Here is a 24,582-nt window from a genome sequence, read left to right on the forward strand (position 1 = left end):
TGGGTTGGAGTTTGTAAAATGTGTGCAGGATAGTTTTTTGCAGCAATACATAGAAGCACCTACTAGAGAAGGGGCGGTGCTGGACCTCCTGTTAGGAAATGAGACGGGTCAGGTGGCAGAGGTATGCGTTGGGGAACAGTTCGGGACCAGTGATCACAATACCATTAGTTTCAATATAATTATGGAGAGGGTCAGAACTGGACCTAGGGTTGAGATTTTTGATTGGAGAAAGGCTAACTTTGAGGGGATGCGAAAGGATTTAAAAGGAGTAAATTGGGACATTTTGTTTTATGGGAAAGATGTGGAAGAGAAATGGAGTACATTTAAAGGTGAAATTTTAAGAGTACAGAATCTTTATGTCCCTGTTCGGTTGAAAGGAAATAGTAAAAATCGGAAAGAGCCATGGTTTTCAAGGGAAATTGGACACTTGGTTCGGAAAAAGAGGGAGATCTACAATAATTATAGGCAGCATGGAGTAAATGAGGTGCTTGAGGAGTATAAAGAATGTAAAAAGAATCTTAAGAAAGAAATTAGAAAAGCTAAAAGAAGATATGAGGTTGCTTTGGCAAGTAAGGTGAAAGTAAACCCAAAGGGTTTCTACAGCTATATTAATAGCAAAAGGATAACGAGGGATAAAATTGGTCCATTAGAGAGTCAGAGTGGACAGCTATCTACAGAGCCAAAAGAGATGGGGGAGATATTGAACAATTTCTTTTCTTCGGTATTCACCAAAGATATTGAATTATGTGAGGTAAGGGAAACAAGTAGAGTAGCTATGGAAACTATGAGATTCAAAGAAGAGGAAGTACTGACACTTTTGAGAAATATAAAAGTGGATAAGTCTCCAGGTCCGGACAGGATATTCCCTAGGACATTGAGGGAAGTTAGTGCAGAAATAGCAGGGGCTATGACAGAAATATTTCAAATGTCATTAGAAACGGGAATAGTGCCGGAGGATTGGCGTACTGTGCATGTTGTTCCATTGTTTAAAAAGGGGTCTAAGAGTAAACCTAGCAATTATAGACCTGTTAGTTTGATGTCAGTGGTGGGCAAATTAATGGAAAGGATACTTAGAGATAATATATATAAGCATCTGGATAAACAGGGTCTGATTAGGAACAGTCAACATGGATTTGTGCCTGGAAGGTCATGTTTGACTAATCTTCTTGAATTTTTTGAAGAGGTTACTCGGGAAATTGATGAGGGTAAAGCAGTGGATGTTGTATATATGGACTTCAGTAAGGCCTTTGACAAGGTTCCTCATGGAAGGTTGGTTAAGAAGGTTCAATGGTTGGGTATTAATGGTGGAGTAGCAAGATGGATTCAACAGTGGCTGAATGGGAGATGCCAGAGAGTAATGGTGGATGGTTGTTTGTCAGGTTGGAGGCCAGTGACTAGTGGGGTGCCACAGTGATCTGTGTTGGGTCCACTGTTGTTTGTCATGTACATCAATGATCTGGGTGATGGTGTGGTAAATTGGATTAGTAAGTATGCAGATGATACTAAGATAGGTGGTGTTGTGGTAATGAAGTAGCGTTTCAAAGTCTACAGAGAGATTTATGCCAGTTGGAAGAGTGGACTGAAAGATGGCAGATGGAGTTTAATGCTGATAAGTGTGAGGTGCTACATCTTGGCAGGACAAATCAAAATGGGACGTACATGGTAAATGGTAGGGAATTGAAGAATGCAGGTGAACAGAGGGATCTGGGAATAACTGTGCACAGTTCCCTGAAAGTGGAATCTCATGTAGATAGGGTGGTAAAGAAAGCTTTTGGTGTGCTGGCCTTTATAAATCAGAGCATTGAGTATAGAAGTTGGGATGTAATGTTAAAATTGTACAAGGCATCGGTGAGGCCAATTCTGGAGTATGAGGTACAATTTTGGTCGCCTAATTATAGGAAGGATGTCAACAAAATAGAGAGAGTACAGAGGAGATTTACTAGAATGTTGCCTGGGTTTCAGCAACTAAGTTACAGAGAAAGGTTGAACAAGTGAGGGCTTTATTCTTTGGAGCGCAGAAGGTTAAGGGGGGACTTGATAGAGGTCTTTAAAATGATGAGAGGGATAGACAGAGTTGACGTGGATAAGCTTTTCCCACTGAGAGTAGGGAAGATTCAAACAAGGGGACATGACTTGAGAATTAAGGGACAGAAGTTTAGGGGTAACATGAGGGGGAACTTCTTTACTCAGAGAGTGGTGGCTGTGTGGAATGAGCTTCCAGTGAAGGTGGTGGAGGCAGGTTTGTTTTTATCATTTAAAAATAAATTGGATAGTTATATGGACGGGAAAGGAATGGAGGGTTATGGTCTGAGCGCAGGTATGTGGGACTAGGGGAGAATACGTGTTCGGCACGGACTAGAAGGGTCGAGATGGCCTGTTTCCGTGCTGTAAATTGTTATATGGTTTATATGGTTATATGGTTAATGAGGGGGTAATCTTACTGAGGTGTATAAAATCATGAGAGGAATAGATCGAGTCGACTCTCTTGCCCAGAGAAGGTGAATCGAGGAACTGAGACACCATAATGTTTGGGACAAAGACCCATCATTTATTTATTTGCCTCGGTACTCCACAATTTGAGATTTGTAATAGAAAAAAAAATCACATGTGGTTAAAGTGCACGTTGTCAGATTTTCATAAAGGCCGTTTTTATACATTTTGGTTTCACCATGTAGAAATTACAGCAGTAGGTAGGTTTAAGGTGAAGGGGAAAAGATTTAATAGGAATCTGAGGGGTAACTGTTTTATACAATGTATGGAACAAGCTGCCAGAGGAGATTGTTGAGGCAGGGACGATCCCAACATTTAAGAAACAGTTAGACAGGTACATGGATAGGACAGGTTTGGAGGGATATGGACCAAACGAGGGCAGGTGGGACTGGTGTAGATGGTACATGTTGGCCGGTGTGGGCAAGTTGGGCCGAAGGGCCTGTTTCCACTCTGTATCGCTCTATGACTAACCAGAGGCCATAGGTTTAAGGTGAGGGATAGAAATTTTAATGGGAACCTGAGGGATAACGTTTTTTTACACAAAGGGTGGTTGGAATGAGCTGCTGGAGGAGATAGTTGAGGCAGGTACTATCATAACATTTAAGAGATATTTGGACGTACGCGGATAGGATAGGTTTAGAGGGTTATGGGCCAAGCCGGCAGGTGGGACTACTGTAGACGGGTCATGTTGGTCAGCACGGGCAAGTTGGGCCAAGGGGTCCGTTTACACACTATGAGTCTGACTACGTGAATGGGTCATTTTTGGCAATAGCATATTGGTATGAGTCAGCCATGATCATATTAAATGGCAGTGCTGGCTCGAAGGGCCGAATGGCCTACTCCTGCACATATTTTTCTATGTTTCTATGTTTTCTGAGTTCAGTTTTCTCGATTAGATAGATGTTTTTATTTATGGCATATCAATATCGCTGGCAACTATCATTGAACCCGTTTTGCTCCAGATCTGAGGGAACTCAAGAATGAACCACGTTTAAGTTACGTTTATTATCGTCACAGATACCGAGGTACAGTGAAAAGCTTCCATTTTGTATACTGTCCACTTAAAGAAATGTTTAGGCCATTAGACTGGCTAAGGATAGCAGATTTACACACCGGGAGGAAGTAATTGAACCCACTGTAAGAAATCAACAATATCTTCGTGATGGTGATGGTGGTATTTTAAAATAATTTAAAAATATAATTGAAAATCTCCTGTTGTTGGATTCCAACTCACAGATCCAAATTAATTGTCCAAGTTTCTAATACCAGACCAGTAATTAAACCACTACTTTACTGCATCTTTCCTGAAATTTGAATTCAAGTTATACCCAAAATGTACATAATTTTGTTTTTTTTTCTCATTATAATTGTGGCTGTGCTTCAAACGTCGCTAATTGCCTGTATAGTGCTCAGATATACGGAAGTTGTGGGAACTCCTATACAATTGGAATTTTTTTTTTTTTTTTCTACACTTTCATTTTTTCTTGGCTGATTTAGATCTTCAAAGAAATGAAGGGCACTGTTCAAACAAAGTTAAGGCAAATGGTTATAAATACTCATCTTTCAACAATAAAACATCATTTTTTATATTACCATTTTCTGCCAGGCAGACCAACAAACCGGACGCAAAATCTGTGCTTATCAAAACAAAAAATGACATTCAATACATCTTCCAATAATGAAGATGTGGGAAGAAGGAGGCCAAATTGCCTCATTGCTTCCATCATCTTTGGGATGGAGATGTGGTTTAATGCAGATGGATGGGCAATCTACAAACTGCAGTTATCAGTCTGGTAGAAAACAGTTTTGGAATCATCTCTGGTTGTTTCATTGGCTGCCAAGTGATGTATGACAAAAAAGTAGCACCAATTTATTTCATTGAATCTCTTCCAATCACTGCATTGAGAAAATATCAATACTACTTAGGTATCAGTGAACATTTTCTATTTCAATTCTGAGCAATCTGCTGATGTTACATATAGCTGTTGCACTTATATGGTATATTGATTACCCTCTAAATACATCAGATAATGTTTCAAATCAATAATGATCAAAGTTCAATAATGATGAAAGTTTATAGTGCTCGCGCGTGTGGGGGCGTGGCTATCACCCCGCCCCCACACACACGCGCGCGTGTGCGCGCGCACACACACACACACACACACAGCCCTCCTGTCTTCATTCCAAGGAAAACAAACACATCCAGTTTCTCCTCGTAAGTATGCCAAGCAACATCCTGGTGAACACAAACACAAAATGCTGGAGTAACTCAGCGAGACAGGCAGCATCTCTGGAGAGAAGGAATGGGTGACGTTTCGAGACCCGAAACGTCACCCATTCCCCTTCTCTCCAGGGATGCTGCCTGTCTCGCTGAGTTACTCCAGCATTTTGTGTCTACCTTCGATTTAAACCAGCATCTGCAGTTCTTTCCTACACATCCCGGTGAATCTGCACTGTTTCCACTCCTGGGTAATTACTACTTTATGAAGCAACCAAAACTCTATACAATATTTCAGAATTTCCTCACCAGTATTTTTTTAATGCCTCATCTCCCTGCTCTTATTCGGCCTGCCAAATAAAGGCTAGTATCCTGTATGCCGCCTTTATTGTCCAATCTATCTGTGCTGCCACCTTCAGGGATCTTTGGATTTGTACACCAAGGTCTCTCTGTTCCTCAATATTCCCTATGGCTGTACCAAAATCTTATAGAAATCTTTCATCCCCCATCCTTACAGTTTAAGTTGACCTGATTATCCAGTTAACGCTTTCATAATTTAGGGGAAAAGGTGGGTCCTGCATTATTCTTAGTATTCTTTATAGAGGTGTACAAAATTATGAGAGACATACGCTGAGGAGACACGAGTAAACTTTACTCTATAGCTGGGCTGTCTGTGAGCGGAGGAGAAAGGTTTAAGGTAAGGTGCAGGAAGTTTTGAAGGGATATAAAATATATCTTTCATTGAGATAGTGGTTCAAATTTGAATGCATTGCCCACGAGGATGGTGGTGGCAAAGACGCACAATATTTGAGAATCTAGACGCACTAAAAATGCCTTAGCATAAAAGGATATAGAGTAGGTGCTATAAACAGAATTAATTTTGAATACTCATTGAAATTTATTGAATAGTGAAAGGCCTGGATTGAGTCGATGGGGAGAAGGTATTTCCACTAGTGGGAGAGAGTCTAGGACCAGAGGCCACAGCCTCAAAATGAAAACATGGACCTTTAGAAAGGAGACGAAGAGTGTATCTAGTCGCAGGGTGGTAAATCTGTTGAATTCATTGCCACAGAAGGCTGTGGAGGCTAAGTCAATGGATATTTTTTAAGGCAGAGGTTGATACTATAGATTCTTAATTAGTACGGGTGTCTGAGGTTATGGGGAGAAGGCTGGAGAATGGAGTTGAGAAGGAAAGATAGACCAGCCACGATTGAATGGCGGAGTAGACTTGATGGGCCGAATGACCTAATTCTGTTCCTATAACATAAACTTATGAATATAGATGTGTACTTGATTTTTAGTGTGGACATGGTGGCCCAAGGACTCTGTTTCCGTGCTGACATGACTCTTGTTAATTATTTGTCACTTTTTCCATGTCCATATCTTTGACACTTTCAATAATTGCGTAAATGTTCCGTGACCAGATACAGGAAACCCACACCTCTTGAACAAGAACTAAGATTCATTACCCAACCCAGTTTTTGACAGGCTACATACCACATGTATGAGTTGTTGATTCCATTACAGTGTAAAAACTACTATAGAGGTTTTTACTAAAGTAAATGCACTGTTTGATTTTTAGTTGCCTTTGTTAATGCACTAAAAATCTGTACTTTCCATTCAAGATGTTTTATAAGATTAACAATTTGTGGTGGCTTTTCTTTGATGCCTTTGGACTTTTTGAAGAAATATTTCAATTTCTAAGAAGCTGAACACGTAATACTAGATCTTGGCTCAAGGTCTCGGGAGTTACAGCAACAGTGAGGGTACCTCATGATCACCAGATGATTTTTCTTAAAAATCAACAAACTATTTAGAAGTTGGGAAAATATAGATGCTTGTGTTTTGGTTGCGAATGAGATTAGTTAAATACATTAAGAAGAATCTATGTTAAAAACTGAGTTCGATAATCTCTCCAAAATATATAAATTTTAGCATTACAGGGCTCGAAATTAACAGTTGCCCGGGTGCCAATGGCCACCTAAAGTCCCGCCGGGCAACCTAAAAGCCGTATCATTTTGTCCGGCTTGGCATGCACCCGGGGCAGCTGCCGTTCAAAACTGAACACAATATTCCACATGCGGCCTTGTGGTCTTTCACAACTATAACATCTACTTCTCTAACTTCTCTACTCCAATACCCTGACAGATGTGGACCAATGTACCAAAAACCTTCTTGACCATCCTATCTAACTCTGATGCCACTTTCATGGAACTATGTACATGCACTCTGAAATCCTGCTGCTCTAAAACACTCCCCAGTGCTCAGCCATTCATTGTAAAAGTCCTGCCCCAGTTTGACTTCACAAAATGCAGCACCTCGCATTTATCTGCAATAAACATTTGCCATTCCTCAGCCCACTTGCCCCTTGTGATCAAGATCCTGATGTCATTTTTGATAACCATCTTTGGTATCTACAATATTATCCACTTTACTGTCATCTGCAAACTTACTAATCATGCCTTGCTGTTCATGGCTGCTCTTATCAACTCTAGTTACTTCTTCAAAAGGTTCAATCCAATTCGTGAGACACGATCTCCCATATACTATCTTGATAGAATCCATGCTGGCCAGCCTGTCTTTTGAAATCCATAGATATCTTATCCCCCGAATCCTTTCCAGTAAGAAGGACTGCAGGGAATGATGGACCAGTGAGCCTAACATCTGTTAGCAAATGTCCAGGCCCATTTTCACACGGAATGTGAGAAAGATAACTTGTAACTCAGCCCCCAGTGTGCCCGTATGTAAGCATCGTCTGCATATGCAATACGAAGACTGAGTTTGGAGCAACACAATGACATTTGGTACATAATGGCACACATTTCTGATTTCTGGTTTTGTAATATTGAAAAAGACCACCTATAGTGGTTGATGCTGATTCTTATAGTTTTTAAGGTTGTGCAGTGATGATCATCTACATTACTTTGGCCACTAGGTGGACCTATGCAATTACTTTTACTGTGGTTGAGAGCAGGGGGACTCCTCTGTACATGGTAGTAGTAGTAGTAAGTGGCCATGATAATAATTCTCTAACGTGATCTGGCATATCATCCTTTTCCAGGTCTGGAGGATGAATTGCTGAATTTGAATCCAAAGCTCCACTCCAGGAAAGATTAAGGAATTCTCCAGAAGCTTTTGTTTCTCAGTTGGCATATGATCTTTTCTGACTCTTGGTTTCAGATGCTGGTGAGGCAGAAGCAGTTTGGGTGCTCTGGAATGGAGTCAAAAGCAGAGATTTACTTCCAGAGGCGTTGGGAGTCCTGCTTTCAGAGGGGGGCTGCATAATTCTCAAACCACTCCTCCATCTCTTTTTATTCTTTCTATTACCACTCCAACCACCCTCCTGCTGCTTGCTCAACAGCCCTATGAGAAACATAGAAACATAGACAATAGGTGCAGGAGTAGGCCATTCGGCCCTTCGAGCCTGCACCGCCATTCAATATGATCATGGCTGATCATCCAACTCAGTATCCTGTACCTGCCTTCTCTCCACACCCCCTGATCCCTTTAGCCACAAGGGCCACATCTAACTCCCTCTTAAATATAGCCAATTAACTGGCCTCAACTACCTTCTGTGGCAGAGGGTTCCAGAGATTCACCACTCTCTGTGTAAAACATGTTTTTCTCATCTCAGTCCTAAAAGATTTCCCCTTTATCCTTAAACTGTGACCCCTTGTTCTGGACTTCCCCAACATCGGGAACAATCTTCCTGCATCTAGCCTGCCCAACCCCTTAAGAAAACCTCCTGTCGTGGGGATTCGCTGCCCTGAGGTGAGGATGAATCCACTCCCATCAACTGTGAGGAATGCACTGGGAGCCCCAAATCTGGCTGCAGACAATAGAAAACTTCATACTGCCAACATCAGGCAAGGCAGTTTCAACATTTTTCAAATCTGACCCCTACTGGATCACGCTAGGACAATTTAGCAACTGGGACAGAGGGAGACATTGGATAAGCAGTTTCAAGCAGCATCATTCAGCATCAAGTGTTCGTTTGCCTGAGACACAAAGGGACACAATGTGCTGGAGTAACTCAGCGGGTCAGGCAGCGTCACTGGAGAACACGGATAGATGATGTTTCGGGTTGAGACCTGACAAAGAGTCTCAAGCCGAAACGTCACCTATCCATGTTCTCCAGAGATCCTGCCTGACCCGCTGAGTTACTCCAGCACTTTGTATCCTTGTTTTTCTCTAGTTTTCCTGAGACCATGGCCAACTTCAGGCCTTGTTGAATGGACAACTTGCTATCATGTCTGTCTCCCTTAACCGGTATTCCCAGTCTACTTTTTTTTTTAAATGTTCATAATTATGGGGCATTCTTTCACAAGTGAACAAGTTCACACTTACAGCCAGAACACTTGCTGGTACCTCAGTAGCAGACAAAGCATTCCAGAAAATAGGTCAATCAAGTGTACATGACAAAACATAATTTGAATACCAATGTTTTGCAAGCTCAGCATCTCCAAACTAAACCTAAACATTTAATTTTAGTTTAGAGGTACAGCACAGAAACTGACCCTTCAGTTCACCAGGTTCGCACCAACCAGCGATCCCCGCACATTAACACTATCCTACACGGACTCGGGACAATTTTAAAATACATCAAGCCAATGAACCTACAAACCTGTAGGTCTTTGAAGTGTGGGAGGAACTGGGAGATCCAGGAGAAAATCCACTCAGACATGGAGAGAACATACAGACAGCGTACAGACAGCACCCTGTAGTCAGGATCAAACCCGGGTCTCTGCTGCTGTAATCCAGCAACTCTACCACTGCGCCACCATGTTATGTTCTGCATACGTTGTAGCTGAAAATCTTATCACCCATGATCGCACCGGAACCTCACTGGATTTCACCGCAGCATAAATGGCTTTATAGTACTGCAACACTTCAGTAGTTTCAGGAGGATTAAAAGTGGAGGATGTGTTAAGGGTTTAAAACATAGAAACATAGAAAGTAGGTGCAGGAGTAGGCCATTCGGCCCTTCGAGCCTGCACCGCCATTCAATATGATCATGGCTGATCATCCAACTCAGTATCCCGTACCTGCCTTCTCTCCATACCCCCTGATCCCTTTAGCCACAAGGGCCACATCTAACTCCCTCTTAAATATAACCAATGAACTGGCCTCAACTACCTTCTGTGGCAGAGAGTTCCAGAGATTCACCACTCTCTGTGTGAAAAATGTTTTTCTCATCTCGGTCCTAAAGGATTTCCCCTTTATCCTTAAACGGTGACCCCTTGTCCTGGACTTCCCCAACATTGGGAACAATCTTCCTGCATCTAGCCTGTCCAACCCCTTAAGAATTTTGTAAGTTGCTATCAGATTCCCCCTCAATCTTCTAAATTCCAACGAGTACAAGCCGAGTCCAGTCTTTCTTCATATGAAAGTCCTGCCATCCCAGGAATCAGTCTCATGAACCTTCTCTGTACTCCCTCTATGGCAAGAATGTCTTTCCTCAGATTAGGAGACCAAAACTGTACGCAATACTCCAGGTGTGGTCTCACCAAGACCCTGTACAACTGCAGTAGAACCTCCCTGCTCCTATACTCAAATCCTTTTGCTATGAATGCTAACATACCATTCACTTTCTTCACTGCCTGCTGCACCTGCATGCCTACTTTCAACGACTGGTGTACCATGACACCGAGGTCTCGTTGCATCTCCCTTTTTCCTAATCGGCCACCAACCGGTTTAGGTTTAGTATTGTCATGTGTGCTGAGGTACAGTGAAAAAAATTGTTTGCTTGGTATCCAAATAAGATCAGATAATACTATACATAAATACACTCAAGTCAAACTCAAATACAATAAGGCAAAGGGAAAAATGCAGAGTGCAGAATATGGTTCTCAGCATTGTAGTGCCGATCAACATTGTAATTCTTTGTCAATGTTACGTAGACAAAGACCAATGTCCCCTGTGGGGTAGAAGTGATTCGAACAGTATAGATCTTATAGAAGAACCATTCAGAAGCTTCTTAAACGAGGGGCAGAAGCTGTTTCTGAGTCAGATACGCACTTTCAAGCTTCTGTACCTTCTGCTGGGTGGGAGCAGGGAGAAGGAGGAATGACCGGGGTGAGACAAGTCTTTGATTATGTTGGGTGCTTTTTCAAGGCAACGTGAAGTGTAGATGGAGTCAATGGTGGGAAGTCTCGTCTTCTTTCCACTTCCTCATGAAGTATAGGCATTGATGTGCCTTCTTGGCTGTTGTGTCAATGTGATTGATGCACCACAGATATTGGCTATATTAACACCAAGGTACTTGAGGCTCTCAAACATTTCCTCTTTGGCACCATTGATTGCTTAAGCCGATAACTATCTCCTTCATCTTCTGCAACAACAGAATGGTTGAACACAAATTTAAAACCAATGCTCTTTTTATTTTGATTCAGATTTTAATGTTAAAAACGAAGCTGTAAAAAAATGGTATAACTGTCATGTCGATTGCCTTATTCTTGTGCAATTGCTTCTAATAAAATAATTCAAAAACAAAACAATCTCGTTCATCTACTGCAATAATAGGATTAAGACTGTGCAGGTTAACTCAAGAACTTCTTAGTTGTCTTGTTCCTTAACCTGGTGATGTGAGACATCGGGCTTCTATAACTCCTCTGATTGTAATAACTGGAAGAGGGCCTTACCCGGATGGTGAGGATCCTTGATAATGGATGCGCCTTGTTGAGACAGAGCCCCATGTAGATGCTTGTGATGGTGGAGAAGACTGTGCCTGTGATGGGCCAGGGTGAACATCACTCTCTGCAGCCTCTTGCTTTCCTTTGCTGTACTAGGTCATGATGCAAGCAGTCAGGATACTTTGTACAGTGCACTTATAAAAGTTTACTTGAATACTCGGTGACATGCGGAAAGTCTTTAAACTCCTCAGAAAGTAGAGGTACTGGCAGGCCTTCTTCGTGGTCTCATCTGTGTTTTGGGCCCCGGATGGGTCATCTGAGATATTGATGCCTAAGAACTTGAAGCTGCTAACTCTCTCCACTGCCGCCCCAACAATTAAAACTGCCGCATGGTCAACGATTAGTTTATTGGTTTTGTGGACGCAAGCAAGAGGTTGTTGTTGCGGCACCAGTGAACCGGGTATTCTTTCCTTCACCTATATTATATTTCCTTCACAATACTTCCATCAATATTGATACGCTAATAGTTGAATCTGGAGAGTGTTGATATTTTCCCATCTGCTTGTTGCGACAGAACTGGTTGAATACCTGAAGATAAGTTGTGACACCATGTTTCTTATAGTTATGAAAGCTATGTCTGCACATCACCTCATAATCAGTAGCAATTTGGCAGAAAATTTGCAATATCTTTTGCTACACTAGAATCAGTCAGGTGCTCGGGTACAATTGAATGGATGTTGATTCTTAACAGCTTCTGATGTTGACACTTGTTGGCTATGGTTGAAATGTTCCTCGGACCCTCTTGAGGTTAGTAGGAAACACCAAGGACAAGGAAGTAAGTGCTTTAAAATCATACGGTGCTTTGATTTCTGAACTTGTCGATAGCATTTTAATACATTTACAGATCTTCTTGAATGCATTTTTCTATTGGAAATTTTTGGTGAAAGCAATTTTGAGATCTGTAAAATTAAGGCTGGTTCTTTTAGGAGCAAAATTGGACAGCCTTTATTGGACACGAAGTTTGGCGAGCACTAAGAAATCTTTTCCCAAAATAGCGAGGTCATTTGAATTTGTAAACCCTGAAGCTGATAGTTTTTGTATTGGAAAGAACTGCAGATGCTGGCTTAAACCGAAGATAGACAGAAAAAGCTGGAGTAGCTCAGCGGGACAGGCAGCATCTCTGGAGATGGTGACGTTTTGGGTCTGAAGAAGGGTCTCGACCCAAAACATCACCCATTCCATCTCTCCAGAGATGCTGCCTGTCTCGCTGAGTTACTGCAGTTTTTGTGTCTAGCCGACAGTTTGTGTTCGGTAAGGTTACTTAGTGTAGGCAGGCAAAGTTGAGGGTACAGATCTAACTAAATATTCCGTCTGAATACCCACTCTTGTTCCTTTTGCAGTTCATGACATTTATGTGTGTTTTAACTGAGGATTATACTTTTTCTTTTTGCCTAGACTATCAGTCATTACCCAATGTTTCCTGTCCACGATCTCGCACCATAGCTTGCAATACAGATGTCACACCACGACCTAGTCGAGTAACATTTGCAGATGAAAAAACACGCAAATTTTCTGCTATGGACCTTAACTTGAAATTTCAAGATGAGGCTGAGGCCTATCACAGGGTCACCACCCGCTCACACTTCACCCCACACCCAGGTACCGTATTATTTTAATATCAGCAACTCTGTACCAACTTACAAACGCAGGAAATGCCTGTTCACCTCAAATATTGACCCGAGGCGCATTATTCAGTTGATTGGACTGGTCATTGACAGTACCTGGCAGAAAGAGCAATAGCAACATGAGTGTTGATGATGATGGAAAATCTACAATACTTGGTCGGCATGGACAAGTTGGGCAGTTAATTGGTTTATAAAGTTCAAATTGTGAATTTAAAATATGCTTTACACTGTCCTCCATAATGTTTGGGACAGTCCCATCATTTATTTATTTGCCTTTGTACTCCACAATTTGAGATTTGTAATAGAAAAAACCACATGTGGTTAAAGTGCACATTGTCAGATTTTAATAAAGGTCATTTTTATACATTAAGGTTTCACCATGTAGAAATTACAACTGTGTTTATACATAGTCCCCCCCATTTCAGGACACCATAATGTTAGGGACACAGCAATGACATGTAAATGAAAGTAGTCATGTTTAGTATTTTATTGCATATCCTTTGCATGCAGTGACTGCTTGAAGTCTGTGATTCATGGACATCACCCAGTTGCTGGGTGTCTTCTCTGATGATGCTCTGCCAGGCCTGTATTGTAGCCATCTTTCGCTTATGACTGTTTGGGGGGCTAGTACCCTTTAGTTTTCTCTTCAGCATATAAAAGGCATGCTCAATTAGTACCCTTTAGTTTTTTCTTCAGCATATAAAAGGCATGCTCAATTGGGTGATTGACTTGGCCACTCCAGAATTGACCATTTTTTAGCTTTGTTACTTTAACATGATGTTTGGGATCATTGTCTTGCTGTAGAACGAACTGCCGGCCAATGAGTTTTGAGGCATTTGTTTGAATTTGAGCATATAGGATGTGTCTATAAACTTCAGAATTCATTATGCTACTACCATCAGCAGTTGTATCATCAATGAAGATAAGTGAGCCAGTTCCTTCAGCAGGCACACATGCCCAGGCGATAACAGCCACCACTGTGTTTCACAGGTGAGGTGATATGCTTTGGATCTTAGGCAGTTCCTACTCTCCTCCATACTTTGCCCTTGCCATCACTCTGAAATAGGTTAATCTTCGTCTCATCTGTCATAGGCCTTTTTCCAGAACTGTGGTTGCTCTTTTAAGTAATTATTGCGTAGCCTCTGTATTTCTGTTCATGAAGCCTTCTGCTGACAGTGGTCATTGACAAATCCACACCTGGCTGCCGAAGAGTGTTTCTGATCTGTCGGACAGGTGTTTAGGGGTTTTTCTTTATTAAAGAGGGAATTCTTCTGTCATCAGCTGTGGAAGTCTTCCTTGGCCTGCCAGTCCCTTTGTGATTAGTAAGTGCTCTATTTATGGCTGATATCTCTTAACAGTTTTATTCTTGTTTCTCAGTCTCATAATGATTTCTTTGACTTTCATTGGCACAACTGGTCCTCATGTTGATAAACAGCAATAAAGGTTTCCAAGGTTGATGGAAAGACGAGGTGCTGAGAGCTCTCTTATACCTGCATTAAGGAGGCAATTAAACACACCTGAGCAATTACAAACACCTGTGAAGCCATGTGTCCCAAACATTATGGTGCCCTGAAATGGGGGGACTATGTATAAACACAGCTGTAATTTCTACACGATGATACCAAAATGTATAAAAATGGCCTTTATTAAAATCTGACAATGTGCACTTTAACCACATGTGATTTTTTTTCTATTACAAATTGTGGAGCACAGAGGCAAATAAATAAACAATGGGTCTTTGTCCCAAACATTATGGAGGACACTGTAAATGCTTTTTGTTACATTTTTACACAGAATGTCAATTGGCTGTTCAGCATCGTTGGGTAATTAAATAGTTTAATTTTCAATTCAGGTGATTTACAACTATTCGGTCTATCGGGGCTCTTTGTCAGAAAAATCCTCATCTCATCCCAGTTATTTGTTCCCATCTTACAGTATTTACTTTTTGGGCAAATTATTGTAAATTACTCATGTTTCATTCCTGTTTGCAGTTATTTTGTGATGACTATTTGAAAATAGGATATCTGGACAAGAGTGCCATCTGCTGCATTTTCTTTTCTTTGCAATGCTGAACTCACTTGCAGAGAAACATGTGCTGTTGTATTTTATTCTATATTTACTAACTGCAGTTCTGGTTAAATGTACAGAGTAAGTACTCCCTGAAATAGTACCTCTGATTTAATTACCATTAGGATTGTGCATTCTTCTGTCACATCTACATAAAGTTGGCATCAGATGTTTTTTCATCTCTAATCCCTTCTCTTCTCATTTCTACTACCTATCATCTGGCCACTTACCTTGGATGAGTTAGAATTTTCTTTAGCTAAATTCAGACAAATGCATACCTTCTACCACTGGTTCCCCTTCTCTCAGTACTAGAGGAGCGGTTTAATAATTCAAAGTAAGGAGACTTTAACACTTTTTTTACACAATGCTTCAGAGTGTTTATTTGTTGTATGCAGCATATATGAACTAGAACAATGACATTTTTACCTGCTGCAGTTAAAAACCAACGTAATTTCTTCAAGCATGAGACTCATGTTTTGTTCATCTTTTAGAGTCATGCAGCGTGGAAACAGGCCCTTCGGCCCAACTTACACACCTCGGCCAACGTTCCAGCTACAGTAGTGCCACCTGCCTGCGCTTGGTCCATATTCCTCCAAACCTGTCTTGTCCATGTACCTATCTAACTGTTTCTTAAACGTTAAGGGACTGTCCCACCAGCATGCGATGGCATGCGTCTAGCGCGACCAAACGTGGTCGCTTGAGGTGTACGGCCTCACGGGGCCGGTCCCACTTCGATCGGCGGAGGTGTATGGAGTTGCGCGGGGCTGGTCCCGACATCACGCGGGGCTCCAAAAATCTTGCACTGTCCGAAAATCCCGCGCACCAACGGCCTGTCGGCCCGCAGGCGCATTGAGGGCGTACGCAGCGTCTTGACGTCGTACACTGCATCTTGATGACGTCACCGCCCGGCGTGCCGTTGCGTGATGACGTCACCGCCTGACGCCGTGCAACGTCCAAATTCAGTCGGCCCGCCTCCTGCCCAGCTAATTGGTGAGTATGATGTCGGGACCAGTCCCGCACAACTCCATACGCCTCCGCGGTTGGAAGTGGAACCGGTCCCGCGACGCCGTACGCCTCAAGCGACCACTTTTGGTCTCGCTAGACGCAAGCAATCGCATGCTGGTGGGACAGGCCCTTTAGGATAGTCCCAGCCTCAACTTCCTCCTCTGGCAGCTTTGTTCCGTACACCTACCATCCTTTGTGTGAAAAAGTTACCCCTCGGATTCCTATTAAATCTTTTCCCCTTCACCTTGAACCTATGTCCTCTGGGCAAGAAAGGAGTTCTCTTCAAAGTCTTGACCAGTTGCGGAGTATAGTGGACATGTAGGCACATAGTAAAATAAAATTGTGTAAAACTAACCAGCTGTGATTGCTCAAGTTTGTCTCCAGCACTATCTTCATGTTCTGTTATAACTGCATATTTTGTTCCCCCACTTCATGATTAACATATTTGAGGACTGATGATTTTTTTCCAATTTCAACGTGATGGCAGTGTGGAACATGATTTGGATTCAATCCTCGGGACAGGAAGAATGTAACAGTGAGACCCCATTTGCCCTCCAAAATCACATTTAAAAGATTCCAAGTTATGGTTCAAAGAAGAAAGGAGTTATCTTCAAAATCTTGACCAGCACATACTCCTGAACCTTCAGCAAGAAACAGATTAATTGTTTATTTATCTAATTAGAGTTTGTGTGGCCCAGCTCTGTAGAAGTTCTTTTCACCATTGATCCATCATAAAATGGCGAATTGACTTCAAAAGCAATTCATTCTGAAGGGCTATGGAATATCCTATTTATTACAGCAAGGCAAGTTGATCTTACACATTATGGTATTCTCCACAGGCTCTATGCGTAATCATTCTGCTGCGCAGCATCAGCTTCCTAGATCAATAGCTTCTTGCACTTCTACTGGGGCCATGCTATCCAGTGTGATGAATGAAGAGAAGCAGAGGGAACAGGACCAACCAACCAGAATGGCGTATAGTCACCCCACAGCAGTGCTGAAGCTACATGGTGGACAACCCACCACAGCCCCGACTTCAACAGCTTCTCTCCACAACCAAGTGGACGAAACACACGTCAGGAGGTTATCTGTCTCACCGAGATCTTATGGATCTGACCGGAGGTACAGTGATGCGAACAATAGATGTTACGAGGTGAGTTGTACATCTCCACTGCCCAGAGGGGAGAGGCACGCAATTTCACCACACCCAAGATCGTAATTTTACTAAAAACAAAACACAAAATAGTCTGGATGCTGGAAACTGAAATAAAAATAAAAATGCTGGAAAATACAGTACTCAAAGCAGCACCCGTGATGTGAAATGCTGGCTCTGAATTTTCTCTCAACAAAGAAAATAAAATGCTGCAGAAACTCAACCGGCCAGGCAGCATCTGAGCAGCAAAATGAACAGGCGATGAAGGAGAAGGAAAATCCTGACCCAAAATATTGTCTGTCCATTTCCCTCCACAGATGCTACCTGATCTACTGAGTTCCTCCAGTGCCTTCTTTTTTTGCTCAACATTCCAACATCAACAGGCTTTTATGAATCCATATTTTTCTTCACAGTTGTTGCAAATTCTCTCGCATTTTCTATTTTTATTTTACGTGCATTGATTGGTAAGAATGTTAATATCATCATTAGCACTCAATTTATTAAGACCAGCCTGGATTACTGATATAACCATATAACAATTACAGCACGGAAACAGGCCATCTCGGCCCTTCCAGTCTGTGCCGAACACTTATTCTCACCTAGTCCCATCTACCTGCACTCAGACCATAACCCTCCATTCCTTTCCCGTCCATATACCTATCCAATTTATTTTTAAATCATAAACTCGAACCTGCCTGCACCACTTCCACTGGAAGCTCATTCCACACAGCTACCACTCTCTGAACAAAGAAGTTCCCCCTCATGTTACCCTTAAACTTCTGTCCCTTAATTCTCAAATCATGTCCTCTTGTTTGAATCTTCCCTACTCTCAATGGAAAAAGCTTATCCACGTCAACTCTGTCTATCCCTCTCATCATTTTAAAGACATCTAACAAGTCCCCGCTTAACCTTCTGCGCTCCAAAGAATAAAGACCTAACTTGTTCAACCTTTCTCTGTAACTTAGTTGCTGAAACCCAGGCAACATTCTAGTAAATCTCCTCTGTACTCTCTCTATTTTGTTGACATCTTTCCTATAATTTGGCGACCAAAATTGTACACCATACTCCAGAATTGGCCTCACAATTTGTACAATTTTGTCTTGTACAATTTTAACATTACATCCCAACTTCTATACTCAATGATGCAATACCTGTTGTGATTTTGCTTTGCCTGTGAGTCCATTTGTACTAACTGCTTGGGTTTTACTGTTTTCCCTTATTTAATTTCTGTAGTTGTTTGTGTTAGATTTCTAAAGTCTCTGTTATAGAATATGTTTTTGAAGGCGTTCATCTCAGAGTTGTCTCCCACTTTTGTCTTTTGATCCCAGCATTCGCGTTGCTGAAGAGAAGTCTTTGGGGTGAACAGTCCAGAACCAAGTGGTACTTGGACAGGATCCACTGAACTTCATAACCTTCTGCACACTGGTATCAGTTTAATGACTGTCCAGTATGGACTGCCTGGTGACAACCCTGGTGGCTCTTCTCTTTTCATTCTGTACTTTATGAAAATTATCCCAGAATGGATCAATGGCTGTAGTGTGAGGAACAAAGCATTCAGTTAGTAGTATTAACATTCTCTCCAGCAATACTTCTCAGTTTAAATGGGGTGGCCAGAACTGTGACTAAAGGTTAATTGAGAATTCTAGATGGTGCGTCCCTCTTCCCATGCAAAGTAATCTATTATGAGCCAACACCACACGCAGTCACAATAAAGAGTTAAGAATATAAACTGTTATGAGCATTTAGCAAGTCAGACAACAGCTAAGGAGAAAGAAATTTCAGGTCAAATGCTCTTTCATCAGAATAAAACTAACTTGACTTAACTCACTCACGACCCTGAGGGTCCAATTGGCAATGGATGTCTGCTGTGACTTCTGTTGGTGTGTTAACAAATTGCTCAATGGTTTTTTATTATCACAAATTCCTCGTATGTTGCAAAACATACTTGGCGAATACAATCTGATTCTGATTCTGATGTACAGACGTACGGTGGAATTATTGCTGCATACAGTTCAGTAACGTATTGCCATACCCAAGCTAATACCCAAAGTGTATAGACATAGTCCACTGAGACAGAGTGCAAGAGCCGCCAGATTTTAGTGCCATTAGCGTTAAACCTCCACTGATTCCGTAGCTTTACATTCCTCTTTCTGCATGCCCACCTTAATCACATTGAACAAAAAATATTAGACCCCCACTATTATTGTCAGCACTGAGAGATTTTTTGAGCCATCATTATTTAACTGGTGCAAATACTGTGCATCAGTTTGCTGAAGTATCATTTTGTTGGACTGAAAACAGTCACATCGGCACATTTTAAAGTCAAGATCTCGCAGAGGCTGGAAAACACAGAAATTACTGGAAATGCTGCAAACAGACCCTTGAACATGTCCAGCATTTTCGGTTTAAATTGTGATTTTTCAACTACTGTTCTTCGCTGATTTCTGTTTTCCAGAGAATTCAATCAATACCTTGTGAAGCTCTAGCTTCGGAATGTCCAGCAATTGATCAAAACTTCTTTAATCCAAACTTGATGAAAAATCTCTTAGATCTTGTTGACAGATACTGGAATGGATTTAAGTCTCTTCATTGTAATGAAAAGTTTCTGCGTAAGTACTTTGTTGCTGTTGCTTGCTTCGATAAATATATGTTTGTATCAATGGATAGATGCTGTTTTGCCCAGCTCTTAGTTCTGTATAACAACAATTAGTTATACAGCATGGAAATAGGCCCTGTGGGACCCCCTTGTCCATGCCGACCAAGTTGCCATTCTGGGCTGGTACCATTTGCCTGCATATGGTCTAAACCCTTCATGTGCATATATCTGTCCAAATGTCTTTTGAAAGTCTTAATTCTATCAGACTATAATTATATCAGCACACCCTAGGACTCTTACCATTTACTATGCAACTTCTGTCCTAGTTTAACCTACCGTAGTTTCGTTTATATTTGTCACGTGTACCAATGTACAATGAAAAGCTTTTGTTTTAGTGCTAGCCAGTCAAAGAAAAGACTATACATAATTAATCATAATCGTAATTCATTAGCCAAGTATATTTTGCAACATACAAGGAATTTGGTTTGCCATACAGTCATACCAAAAAAGCAACAAGACACACAACTACATTAAAAATTGACATAAACATCCACCACAGCGGCTTCTCCCCATTCCCCACTGTCATGGAAGGCAATAAAGTCCTCCTTTTCTCCCACGGATGGAGGAGTCGAACCATCCGCACTCGGGGCAATTGAAGTTCCCGCTGTCGGCGATCGAAGCTCCCGTGTCGGGGGTGGTCGAAGCTCCCGCGACTTGGAGCTCCCAAAGTCGTTCTCTAACCAGAGATTGCGAGCTCCACGTTGTTAAAAGTCCGCAGGCTCCCGAGTTGCATCTCCGTCGAGGAAAGAGATAAAAAAGTTTCCCCCACCACTCCCACATAATAAAAAAATAAAGATAAACTAAAAGATACATTTTACAACAAACTAAAAACACGAAGAGGGGAAAAAAGAGGAGACAGACCGTTGGCGAGGCAGCCATCGTACGGTGCCCCCTGGTGTAATTACAATCGTGTTGTCAACAGCGCACAGATAAAGGGCACAACAATTAGTGCAAGATAAAGTCTGATTTAAAATAGTTAACAGATCTCCCATGAGGTAGATGGGAGGTCAGGACAGCACTCTAGCTGATGAGGGGACGATTCAGTTGCCTGATAGCAACTGGGATTTTCCCTGAATCTGGATGTATGCATTTTCAAATTTCTGTACCTCTTGCCTGATTGGAGAGGACAGAAGAGGGAATGACCAGGGTGAGACTGGACGTTGATTTCATCGGTGGCCTTGCCGAGGCAGCGTAAAGTGTTAATGGAGTCAATGGTAGGGAGGTTGGTTTGCATGATAGTCTGGGCTATGACCACAACCCTCTGTAATTGCTTATGGTTTTGGATGGATCTGTTCTTAAACCAGGCTGTGATGCATCCCAATAAATGCTTTATACCATGCATTTATAGACATTTGTGAGAGGTGTTCGGAACATGCAAAATCCCTAGGCCTTCTGAGGAAGTAGAAGTGTCCGTGTGCTTTCTTGGCCACAGGTTCGATGTGGCTGGTTCAGGACAAATTGCTAGTGACATTTATTCCGAGGATCTTGAAGCTTTCAATCATCTCTATTTCGGCGCCATCAATACACACCGAGATGTGTGCACAGATCCAGTTCCTGAAGTCAATTACAATCTCCTTTGTCTGACTGACATAAAAGGAGAGGTTGTTGCTTTGGCACCAAGTTACAAGTTTCTCAATCTTCTTTCTGTACTCTATCTCGTCATTGTTTGATATCTGGCCCACTACGGTGGTGTCATCTGCAAATTTGAGTGAGTTGGATTGGTATTTGGCTGTAGTCGTGAGTGTGTAAGTAGGGGGCTGAGAATACATCCTTGTGGGGAACCAGTGTTGAGAATTATTGTACGTAGAGGGTGATTTGTCACCTATCCTCAATTATTGTGGTCTGTAGGTCTGGAACTCGAGGATCCAGTTGCAGAGGGCACCATTTGATTAGTCGATCAATCTCACTTCTATACTCTAATGCCCCTGTCCCACTTAGGAAACCTGAACGGAAACCTCTGGAGACTTTCCGCCCCACCCAAGGTTTCCGTGCGGTTCCCGGAGGTTGCAGGTGGTTGCCGGAGGTTACAGGTAGTGGAAGCAGGTAGGGAGACTGACAAAAACCTCCGGGAACCGCACGGAAACCTTGGGTGGGGCGCAAGGTCTCCAGAGGTTTCCGTTCAGGTCTCCTAAGTGGGACAGGGGCATAACTCATCAACCTTTGTAATTTGTCTCACAACGGTGGTATCGCCGACGAACTTGAAGATATAATTCGCACTGTGTCCGGCTACACAGCCATGAGCATAGAGTGAGTAGAGCACACAGCCTTGAGGTTATCAAGCAAGAAGTGGTGCTGCCATTTTGTACAGATTGTGATCTGTTGATGAGGAAGCCGAGGATCCAGTTGCAGAGGGATGCACAAATACCCAGTTCTGTGAGCTTGAGAACCAGCTTTTTTATTTTTATTTTTTTTAATTAATCAAAAATATTTATTCAAATATTAAAATAATATATACAGTACAATAAAAAACAAAACATAACCCACCATCATAATACATGACAAACAATAAACTATGATACAACTATCACACTCCTTGTCAAGGATGCATTCTTCACCCTGCGGAGCCCAGCAGCCCCGGAGCTCCCCCAGGGTGCCCGTGGACAGGTCGTATTCCCTTTCTAACCCCACCCGGGCACGGACGTAACCCCGGAAACCTGATAACCAGCTTGGAGGAGATGATAGTATTGAACGCCGAGCTGTAGTCTATAAACAACAGCCTGAAGTATGTGTTTTATTGACCAAGTGGTCCAGTGGAGAGCCAGTGATTCATGAATTCTTTACCTTAATGGGAGTGTGCACAAATTGAAAGCATCCCTTTTTCCGTCCTAGTCATTTTGCTACTTTCCTCTGCTGAGTACAAGTGAGTTAATTGGATTCTTCAGAGACCCATTTGGAAATTCCTGCTTGACCCAACATGCCAATGCTGACCAATATAGAGTGATGGAGTCATACAGTGTGGAAACAGGCCCTTTGGCGCAACTTGCCCACATCGACCAACATTCTCCACCTACGCTAGTCTCACCTGCCAGCGTTTGCCCCATATCCCTCTAACTTTTCCTATTCATGTACCTGTCTGAATGTTTCTTAAATGTTGTGATAGTATCACATAGTACCATATTAGACTTTCTTTTATTTGTTTCGGAATGTGGAAGAGAAACTGCATAGAAGTCATCTGATAGTAGCAAATGGTGGAAATGAAATGATTTAATTGGGAGAACTATGCATGACTTTAGAATAAGGATAAGTTGCTGTAATATTCCTCCCAGTTTATAATTAGACTTGACAAAGAAGTTATACCCAGTTGTTCTGTTCGTTTCTTCATCTGTTCTGGAGCAAATGGAATTGCCTACCTCAAATCTCTGTTGATCACCTCTCTTCTTTTCCCCATCAATGCTCCCTGCCATGCCATATGATTTTCACTTCTGCACTTCCTCATTGTTCATTCACCTTCCACCATCCCCTGCTTCTCACCTCACTTTTCCATTTTCTCTGCCTTTCTTCTCACCTTCCCTCTTCACTCCTTGCCACTTTTCTCTTTTCTCCATGCCCCTTTAACTTTCCCTCTTTTCTCACGTTCATTTTCTCTCCCTTTTTTCTCCTCAACCTTCCCTTCTTTTCTTCTCAACCCTTTTCCCTCACCTCCATTGTCTCTTCTCCTCACCCCTCTTCTTGCCTCTTTTCTCCTCGCCCCTTACCTTCCTCTCCTCTCACGTCTCACCCCCCCCCCCTTGCTCTCTCCACTCTTATGTGCTCATTCTCAACCCCACCCCTCCCACACTTACTGGAAAACAAGGTTCCTAATATGTGATTTACCGTTCACTTTTCTTTTTGCACGGATAGATCAGGCAGGAAAAATAATGTCAGCCATGCAGGAGGACATGATGGTCAAACAGTCATCTGAAAAAATAAAGATACTTCAAGATGATACAAGTGATTTAAAAGCAGAGATAAAGTCATTGGAAAACTGCCTTTGCCAACAAAAACAGCAGTACACCGAGGAACTTCAAGCACTCTCAATGCAGCTAACGCAAGCACAAAGAGATACGGTAAGGAAAGGCAGTCCATATAATTTTGTTGGATTTCAGTTCAGTGATACAGACTTTAGTTTCATAACCTTTAATATACTAACTTTAAAATCTGCTCATTTCAATTTTCAATGAAGCCTCGGCCTCAAGTTTCTTTTAAACAGGGGAAGAGTATTAGCTATTACAACACGTTTTACAATGCTTCCTGGCACCTGTCAATGGCATGGCTCTACATTTTAACTTATACCTCCTTGCTTTGACAGTCAGAAAACAAGGCATTATGTTTTCGACTTTCAAGAACCAAAATCACTTGCTCCATTGGACACCGAAGTGAGCGTCAAAGTTGATATACCAATAATCACAAAAGCCCACTCCCCCTCACATGACCTGTCGCTGTCCTTGCCTCAGCCCAGCGGCTGTATCTCTGAATTGTTGGTGAGAGATCAATGTAAGTAAAAGAGTATTACAGCACAGAAATAGACCCATGTCCATGCTGCCTGTTGTATATATCTGCGGTAATTCCATTTATCGGCGACAGGTTGTATGTTTTGTTGTTTCCTGTATGCCTAGATGCTTGTTAAATAGCGTGAGCATTTGCCCCGTTACTTCTTTAGGCAGCACATTCTGAACCTCACCCTCTGCATCTTGAAA

General features: G+C 42.0%; 1 protein-coding gene across 5 annotated transcripts in view; it reads left to right on the top strand.

The window, feature by feature from the left end:
* cep72 (centrosomal protein 72) overlaps positions 1–24,582 on the top strand; it is a 167,564-nt gene that overhangs the window by 132,235 nt on the left and 10,747 nt on the right. For 3 of the 5 annotated variants that reach the window (XM_033016561.1, XM_033016542.1, XM_033016548.1), the window contains 4 exons: positions 12,796–12,999; positions 16,937–17,250; positions 19,706–19,859; positions 23,747–23,952. In XM_033016561.1, coding sequence (XP_032872452.1) covers positions 12,796–12,999; positions 16,937–17,250; positions 19,706–19,859; positions 23,747–23,952 — 878 coding nt within the window. The remainder of the gene's footprint in view (positions 1–12,795; positions 13,000–16,936; positions 17,251–19,705; positions 19,860–23,746; positions 23,953–24,582) is intronic. The other 2 variants (XM_033016555.1, XM_033016568.1) reach the window with 1 other exon arrangement.

Source organism: Amblyraja radiata, chromosome 2, assembly GCF_010909765.2.
Source record: "Amblyraja radiata isolate CabotCenter1 chromosome 2, sAmbRad1.1.pri, whole genome shotgun sequence".
Classification (NCBI taxonomy): Eukaryota; Metazoa; Chordata; class Chondrichthyes; order Rajiformes; family Rajidae; genus Amblyraja; species Amblyraja radiata.